Here is a 9,693-nt window from a genome sequence, read left to right as displayed (position 1 = left end):
GTATGCAAGGCAACATGGAAGGTAAGTGGAAGAGGAGCTGGTGTTCAAACCCAGGCTCTTCGAACCACAAATTCCTGAAACAGTAAGTGCTTTTTGTTATGCAGAGCTGGAACTTCTAAGGCATCCCTTGCGACTTTCATATGCATTAAGTTGGCTTTGAGATGCCAAGCATATAAATGTATGAATTAAAAGAACATATGTCCTTCATATGATACAAACAAGGCCTAGATATGTTCCAAGCTCTATGCTAAAATCAGTAATAAAAGCTTTGATACCACTCATACCAAGCATGCGAGTATACTTTATCCAGTTGTTGTGCTTAGGAGCTTAGCGTACTGGCCTTCTGCCTAAAATGGCACTTTAACAAAAATACATGGTCCAACATAATGAACTCAAATGATCCCCTTTCTTTGAGTTCTCACAAAATAACAATATATATGTTAAATTACAAAAGAAAATAAGCTATTAATTTAACTAAGATGCTTCAATTATTATTTTAAATGTTTTAATTATCAAATACATTATAATAATTTATGGCTTTAAAAGGCGTTACCGTTTCTTCAATACCAACTTTGCAACTAAAAATTAAATTATGAGAAAAAATAATAAACAAACACTTAAGCTGGTACCTTTAAAATTAACAGCATTTCTGTTACATGTATAAAATAAGCAGACTGGCTCTCAGTGCTAAATGTCTCGAGAGTCAATTGCAGCATTACATGATTAGATATATATATGAATATATATATATATATATTATGCTATATATATATATATATAATATACTATATATATATATTTAAAAACGCTGAACTTTGTCCATTTATAAAATAGATCACAACTCTATGTACATGACAAACAAGAGTCAAATTCAATAGAATGGAAGCACTTGGCCCATCTGCTCTTATTAATATAATGGCCTGTCCATGATTTGCAATTTTGGCAATTGGATTTGCAGTGGAATGCCATAAATATTGCCACATTCTTTCAAAAAGTTTCTTGATCTCTTCTATTCCTCCTTATTACTGTGAGAACATTCTGAAATCTAGTACCATTGCAGATCAACATTAAAGTTTTATGTACCATGTTTAATCTTTCAACTGTACCTTTAAGGCTATAGTTCATTTTGTAGTTTAACATGCTGCTTTCTTGAAATAGGGTTATTAAGTTTTTAAGGCTATAGTTCATTTTGTAGTTTAACATCCCTCTTTCTTGAAATAGGGTTACTAAGTTTGGTTTGTGCTTTAAAAACCATACATTTTAAAATTACAAAGCTGATGTGTTACTGCTCTCATATTATCTTGCGGGTTCACTAAAGCTGATGGTTCTTTAAGGCTCACAAAAGTTTGGCTGGTTTCAATATGGCCTCCAGACTGACTCATCCATTCTTCCACTTGAGTTTAACACAGTTGGTGAGCTGCTATGGCTTCCATCAGCATCAACTCCATCGTTTTGGTTTGGAAGGTTGGGGTTGATGAGGGAGCTGCCAGTTGAGGCACTAGTGCAAGGCGGGTGCATCCTGGAAGGGGAACGGTCTCCCCCCGGCACCATGGAGAACTGGTAGGATCCAGAAGAGCCATAGTAGAGATAGGGGGTGCTGCCGGTCTGGAAGGGTCCACTTTGGTTCTGGGTGGATCCAGGGTAAGGAGGTGGCAGGTAGGTATGGTAGTGGGTGGTTGTGGACATGCCCAGGGACATGCCTGACGTGACTGGGGTGGGCGTGTAGGTGAAGGTGGCCGGGTAGTGCATCCTGGGATTGGAGAAACGGCTCTCAGTGAGGGAGGACAGGCCGGCGAACTGTCGTTCAAACTGCCGGGGGTCTGAAAATGGGCTCAAGTCTGAAGATCCTGCAAAACCAAATAAGTCTTTGTTAAATATCAATCAATCTTTATTTTATATAGCGCCTTTCATAGTGGACCACCATCACAAAGCGCTTTGGACAACATGAACTATACTACAACTGAGTAACAGATATCTCCATCTTATTTAAAGTACGTCACGTCTAATAAGCAGGCAAACAATATTAGATTTGAAGCGATTTGAAGCCTAACCTGGCAGACAAAGGGTGAAAGGCAGGACTACACCCGGTATGGGACGCCAGTCCATCGCAGGGCACCAACACACACACACACACACACAAACACTCAGAGGGCAATTTAGAATGGCCAATCAACCTGAACAGCATGTCTTTGGACTGTGGGAGGAAACCGGAGTACCCAGAGAAAACCCACACTGACACAGGGAGAACATGCAAACTCCACACAGACAGAGCCCTAGGCTGGAATTGAACCCAGGACCCTGGCCCTGTGAGGCCACTGTGCCGCCCCCCTGCCTGATTCAGTTTGTGTTCATTTCATGTAGTCAACCTAAGCTACACTGCTGAATTCTATTCTCAGCACAAAAGGGAGAACCCTGAAATAACCCTCAACTGGTAATTTATATGAGCCATGAGTGAAGGCTTTCCCTTCTTAACTGCTAAAGCAGTCAATCAGTGCTCTTAACATCAATTTGTGCATGAGTAATTGCAAACTTAACTATAAAATGTTGGCTGTAATGTACTGTACAATAGCAAGGACATAGAGAAATCAAACGTTACTGGTAAAAAAACTAAGGGCCTCATTCACTAAACAGTGGTAATGTGTTTTCCCCATAGTAAGCCCCTTTACTGCATGCTTTGCACAGATGCTGTATTCACTAACCAGTGGCAGGCAACCTAGCGCGTGGAAAAAAGCATGTGGAAAAAGTACAGCGTTCAAGTCATTTAAATATAATGATATATATAATGTGGAAATGTACACAAATTACATCACAAAATACTGCGAGGGAGGTATTTGATATGCAAACCATATTCACTTTACTAGGTGCCTCAGCGTGTGTTAAAATTACCACTTATTGAAACCAGGCGGTGTCACAGAAAAAGCAGAAGAGCTGCACAGGAAAGCGAGAAGAAGAGTCAGGGAGAAAGTATTTCAGACCAGACATAAGTTACTAGGGCTGTGTGAGGAGGAGGGAATAACTAGATACAGACTGAGTACAGATCATACTAGCCTTATATATAGGGCACCGGAAAAGTCACGATATTACAAATTTCACAGAAGTCGCGTATTTGACTGCCTACCATGAAAAATATGCATTTTATTTTCCTTACAGTATTTTACATTACTCTTCATCTCCCCTGTTCATGTCATACTTTTATCAAGTAGAAGCAGCGCTACAGTAGCTGTACATGGTTCAGACGAAATTATTATTGTTCTATTATTATTATTATTATTATTATTATTATTATTATTATTATTATTATTGTGTTTTTTTAGGTTGATAGGCTCCGGTGCCATATACAATTTATTAATAATTTGATGGTATTTGTGGTTTTAAAACTTCATATAAAAATTTTAAAAAATCTGTTTTTATAAAGAAAAACACAAAAGCTTTGATTTTGTCCTTTCAGGTTTGCAGTTAATGTTTCTCCTGTGTTTAATATTTTGGTATTAAAGACAGCAAAATAGTTTATGGGAATTACACGGTCATTGTAATTAATGTGTTTTAAAAGTTTGCAAAACTCGAAAATGTTGCTGAATATGTCAGTCAAGGTTGTTTTTAAAAAAATCAGTTTTGTCTGCTTGTTACTTTTTTTTGCAGCCAACACAGACCATTTGAAACTACTCTTGTTTCCAGCAAAAGTTTGTTTCATTTTAAAAGATTGTTTTAATATCGACTCGAGTTCCAGTGTTACAATGGACTCGTACATCCTCAGACACTCTGGGGTATATGAAGATTACGAGGCAGGTGTATATGCAACACTTTTGGCTATGTTAATATATTTATATAGTCACTATGTACTTGTGATATTTAAAGTAGGCTATGCTTAAAATGGGTTTAAAATATACAAAAGAAACTGTAAATGTTCAATAAATGAATGTAGACAGAGTGCGAGTTCAGGTGCAGTCATAAATACAAGCAATCAAACGGCATCTAATGTTAAAAAAGTGACTTTTCACCTTTTGAAATGTAAATAGTGAACTTTTAATTGACTGAGCGAGTGCTTTCCTGTATTAATATTACAAAATGAATCAGAGGGAAATTAAGTTGAACAAACAAATATTTATTTGATTTGTAGAGTTAAACATAAATGTTCCATTAACAATGACTGTCTCTGCTTTGACTGTCTTGCGGGACGATGTGATTTGGGACAGGACCCCCGCCCTCCTCCTACAGAGAGCATTTATTTTGTTCTTAGTGTTTCACTGTAGTTAATGTTCTCGCTGATTCAGCACTAAAAAGCCTTTCATAATTCCCCACCACTTCTCCTGCTAATACATTTAGCTCCTGGTCTGTAAACTTTACATTCCTCACTCTGTACTCCTTGGTCGCTGTCATTGTGACAAGCTTAGAACTGTACTTACCTTTTCTTTCAAGCACACTTATTTATTTAATTAGCTTAGTGAATAGAGCTATCTCTGGCTCACTTTTGCGCACAGTGTGGCTTCCCCCTGTCACGCGGAAATTCTGGTCACTTACCGCCATTTAGTGAATGAGGCCCGAAGAATCTAGTTTTAATTTAGACCAGTTTCTGCAAAAATAGAAACTGAAGGGTTAAGCTAGTGTTTGGAAACTGCAAAACATTATTAATTTAAGCAAAACAAAATTAATATTATTAGCCTTCATACACTTTAAATTAATCAGTAAAAATTCTGGCATGGAAAGAAACGCATACACAGTACGCTGAAACGCTGTTTACTAAATACACTTGTTTTTTTTTTTTTTAAGGAAGCAGCCTGAGCAAGTGGTTTGTTTTGCTGTGATTGAATGTGGTTTAGAAAAATATGGCACGGCAGTGCTGGCTAGTTAAAAGCAGTGTGCACTCGAGGTCAGGCGCATTACAGTCCAGCACCAATGAATAACTTCTTTAGTGCTCTGCCCACTCCCCCCATAGTGCTGCTTCAATACAATAGCATTGCTGGGTCAGCTCTGGAGTCACTAGCTATGCATGTGTTACACTTGAGGGACCATAGTAAGCATAATCCTTATTAACTGCAACTTCTCCAGTTGTGATCTGGATTTTCCTTACAATTATTTTTTTTTTATTATTTATTAGATAATATAGAGTACATTTCTAGAAAACTAAAGGCAAAGCTTGATGAAGGTTTCTATGTGAAATTTGCAGTGTTTTTGTTTGCAGTCATTTTGTTTTGACTCTTGTAAAATGGGTGTCCACAGAACTTGCAACAACTAAATCCCTAAATATAGTTGGTTAAATGTCTGCTGGAAGCACTTGAGATTACCACCAGAGGGTAATTAAGGAAGTTCCACGAAATTTAAAAAGCACCAATACCAAACAGTTGATGTGTGTTTCTGTTGTCGTGGTTCATAAAGACATGACATGAGGTCAAGCCCTGGGTTTAGCCTTCAAGGCAATATCTGAGGCCCACACCAAGTTTTTGTTGTGCCATTTTGGATCAACTGCCAGCATATGAAACAGCCTATTACTAATACATTCACATGAAACTTCAATCACTGTACAGAAAAGTCTGATCCAAAATGGGACACAACAAAAAACAGCAGCCTGGTCTTTTAACAACTGAGCATTAAAGACTATTAAAACTGAAAAAAAAAAACATCCTAAATAAAACTAAATAAGTTATTCATTAAGTTTCCCTCTCCTTCCTCATCAACTTGATTTTTAAATTGTATGTTTTAAATACTGATTGAGACTAAAATTACCACAATATCGCAAGCAGATCGTGTAGCCCCACACGCCCTATCTGGAAGAACTTAGAAATCAATATTGCATTGATTAACGGTTTGTGAAATTGAAAAAAGTTGCTGTTTGAAACCAGATATTACAATGGGATGAAAGCCAAGAATCGGCACACTGTATCTTTAAAAGAGGCCACACAAGTAGCACTGCGATCACGTGAGCCTTTTTGTTACATCCCTGAACCAGCTCCAATCAGTGTGTGCATGTTTGTATTCAGATAGGAAAAAGTTGGGATAAATTGGGAGTGCACATATGGAAACACTTTCAAGGGAAACAGTTTCCACGAAATTCATAATGAGCCAAGTGCCCCCTCAGATGTGGTTGCGTGCCTCCGATTAGCCAAAGAAAAAGGGCAAATCTGCTCTTTTAGTCCTTATATTGGTTTTCTAAAAATTGAAAACCACTAATAGGCTGTGGCTACCAAAACAGTGGGCCGCAAAGAAATAGAGACTTTCCTCCTAAAAACAGTGTCCTTAAACGCAATATTGTTATGATAAATCATGAGGCGTCTTCTCTGTCACAGTGTCTGCCATGGGAACTATAATCCAGTGTTTGAAGTGCTGTGAATGTCAGAGCTGTGTTCATTTGATAACATGTGTGGTCAATTACAATTGTCCATTTTTTGTTTATCAGAAATTTTTTTTAAAAAAAACTAAAATTCGAAAAGAAAACGTCTTCCAGGAAAGAACAGCTCAGTTTAAAAAGTGACAAGGCTTTAGCAGGGGCTCTGTGATAATCCATCTGCATGTTAGTGTAAAAAGGTAAGAGCATCATAAAGGAAGTTGGTAAATTATACCGTGTCAGAGCAGTTTGTTGAGCCTAAGGGTGTACCACATGTTTTTTACATTATTGAATGCTCTTTGTAATTTATTGAAACTATTAGTTCAACTTTTGAATAAAGTTTTCAATTAAGGTAAGAAAAAAAATGCAAGCCTTGCCAAACCACAAAATCAGAGTATAAAGTAGTATTTCTAACAGTAAAGTATAAATGACCTTTTAGAGAAAAAAAAATATCATGTCTTAATTTCATTCACATTTGTAATTTTACTTGTATGCGTTATGTGTTTTTTTTTTTTTTTAAAGAATGCAGTTTAATACGAGTTTAATAAACCAAAGAACTGCTGCATGCTTATTGGTTCTATCTTTTGATGTCATTGTCAAAATAGTTTGCAATGCCAAGTCTCTGAAAAGAGCTACAGCTCATAATTGAGCTCATTAAAGAAACTGGAAGCTGTTCATATTGTGGCTGGTCAACAAAGTTTTTAAAAGCTGTTTATGTTGGATAAACTAACATGCAATATGACTGCTAATGTCTGTTGACTCATGTAGAATTTGTAAGTAAAGACTGGTTCACACTGGGTATACGATTCATATGAATGCTTGAAAATCATATGAAATCACCTTGCGTTCAAATTGTAGACGCGACGGACGAATTGGTAGATTTCAGCTTCTCAACGTTAAGTTGGTGATGTCACTTATGTTCAACCAATCCCACGCCTTTCTCTTTCCTTTAGAATTTTACAAGTAAAATACAATTTACCGTTTATTATTTGAAATAATTTATACTTGTACAGATGTAGTGGAAAATGTAAAGAACTAATAACACTATGTAACACAATTTTTGTTCCTGGGTAGTAAGTGTTATTTCCTAATTGCTTATGCCTCAAAAGTATAGAAAATGGCTATTATTCCCCACAAACTTTGCTTTTGTGACCAGGACAGTGATATTTCAAAATATCACTATTTCCAATGGGAAAACGGGCAAATGTGCGTCTTTTCGTTCACATAAAGTCAGAAAAAAACAACATATAAATCCAAATTAACATGTATTTATACTATAGTAATACAAAAATGACTACAAAAGATTTAGAAGTGAGTAGTTTTTCAAGATTTACGATTATACTGTAAATGCAAAGTGAGTGAACAGAAGAAAAATCTACATCAAATCAATATTTGGTGTGACCACCCTTTGCCTTCAAAACAGCATCAATTCTTCTAGGTACACTTGCACATAGTTTTTGAAGGAACTTGGCAGGTAGGTTGGCCCAAACATCTTGGAGAACTAACCACAGTTCTTCTGTGGATTTAGGCAGCCTCAGTTGCTTCTCTCTCTTTATGTAATCCCAGACAGACTCTTTACGCTGAAGATAGTTCTTAATGACTTTCGCTGTATGTTTGGGGTCATTATAATGCTGCAGAATAAATATGGAGCCAATCAGATGCCTCCCTGATGGTATTGCATGATGGATAAGTATCTGCCTGTACTTCTCAGCATTGAGGAGACCATTAATTCTGACCAAATCCCCAACTCCATTTGCAGAAATGTAGCCCCAAACTTGCAAGGAACCTCCACTGTTGCCTGCAGACACTCATTCGTGTACCGCTCTCCATCCCTTTGGCGAACAAACTGCCTTCTACTACAGCCAAATATTTCAAATTTTGACTCATCAGTCCAGAGCACCTGCTGCCATTTTTCTGCACCCCAGTTCCTGTGTTTTCGTGCATAGTTGAGTCGCTTGGCCTTGTTTCCACGTCGGAGGTATGGCTTTTTGGCCGCAAGTCTTCCATGAAGGCCACTTCTGACCAAACTTCTCCGGACAGTAGATGGGTGTACCAGGGTCCCACTGTTTTCTGCCAATTCTGAGCTGATGGCACTGCTGGACATCTTCCGATTGCAAAGGGAAGTAAGCATGATGTGTCTTTCATCCGCTGCAGTAAGTTTCCTTGGCCGATCACTGCGTCTACGGTCCTCAACCTTGCCCGTTTCTTTGTGCTTTTTCAAAAGAGCTTGGACAGCACATCTGGAAAACCCTGTCTGCCTTGAAATTTCTGCCTGGGATAGACCTTGCTGATGCAGTATAACTACCTTGTGTCTTGTTGCTGTGCTCAGTCTTGCCATGGTGTATGACTTTTGACAGTAAACTGTCTTCAGCAACCTCACCTTGTTAGCTGAGTTTGGCTGTTCCTCACCCAGTTTTATTCGTCCTACACAGCTGTTTCTGTTTCAGTTAATGATTGTGTTTCAACCTACATATTGAATTGATGATCACTAGCACCTGTTTGGTATAATTATTTAATCATACACCTGACTATATGCCTACAAAATCCCTGACTTTGTGCAAGTGTACCTAGAAGAATTGATGCTGTTTTGAAGGCAAAGGGTGGTCACACAAAATATGGATTTGATTTAGATTTTTCTTCTGTTCACTCACTTTGCATTTAGTTAATTGATAAATATAATCTATTAACACGTCTATTTTTGAAAGCATTCTTACTTTACAGCATTTTTTCACAACTGCCTAAAACTTTCGCACAGTACTGTATTTCACAAATGTATGATACTGGAAAGGAATGCACGTGTTGAGTAAAGCTTTGTATGGGATACACAGAAGAGGTGGATATGTACAGGCTGTACAACTGTGGGAACTCTTTGGCAAACCTAAGGGGAACTTTAGGCAAAGGAGAATTCAGGTGATGAGGCAAGAAATGACTGCTCAGGTAGTTTGTCCCATGTGGTACATTTATTTATTGCATTGTACTGTAAAGAAAAGTACTTTCTTCTTGTACTGCAGTTTATTGCAGTAAAAAATGTTGTCATTATTATTTTATTTAATGGATGCATTATTGGAAGAATGGTCAAGGGAATCAGGGGTTCTCATTCAGTGTGAGACCTGGCTTCTGCCAGTCACTTTTTATGAGAACATAAGGTATTATACACGTCTCTTTGAATAATTGAATTTGGTGGGCATTAGGACCATGAGGTGCTTAGCTGCTGTTTGTTAAAAGAACAAAGTTCCCCTCCTCTTAGATGAAAGAGAGAAGAAATCTAAACTAATCAAATCCTACAAGGCACTTGGCTTGGGTTCAGCCTGTCAATGAACCAGCGCAGTGAGAAGTAATTTAAACTTTAATATTTGCTCTAGGCTTTGTGAAAA

General features: G+C 37.6%; 1 protein-coding gene across 3 annotated transcripts in view; it reads right to left on the bottom strand.

Annotated features, from left to right (window-relative positions):
- Positions 1-864: 864 nt before the first annotated feature.
- The window catches only part of LOC121315621 (runt-related transcription factor 2-like), a 73,439-nt gene continuing 64,610 nt past the window's right edge, over positions 865-9,693 (bottom strand). For 2 of the 3 annotated variants that reach the window (XM_041249873.1, XM_041249872.1), the window contains exon 8: positions 865-1,847. In XM_041249873.1, the coding sequence (XP_041105807.1) occupies positions 1,357-1,847 (491 nt within the window). In that variant the 3' untranslated portion in view covers positions 865-1,356. The remainder of the gene's footprint in view (positions 1,848-9,693) is intronic. The other variant, XM_041249871.1, reaches the window with a different exon arrangement.

Source organism: Polyodon spathula, chromosome 5 (genome assembly GCF_017654505.1).
Source record: "Polyodon spathula isolate WHYD16114869_AA chromosome 5, ASM1765450v1, whole genome shotgun sequence".
Classification (NCBI taxonomy): domain Eukaryota; kingdom Metazoa; phylum Chordata; class Actinopteri; order Acipenseriformes; family Polyodontidae; genus Polyodon; species Polyodon spathula.
This window is presented reverse-complemented; position numbering and strand designations above follow the sequence as displayed.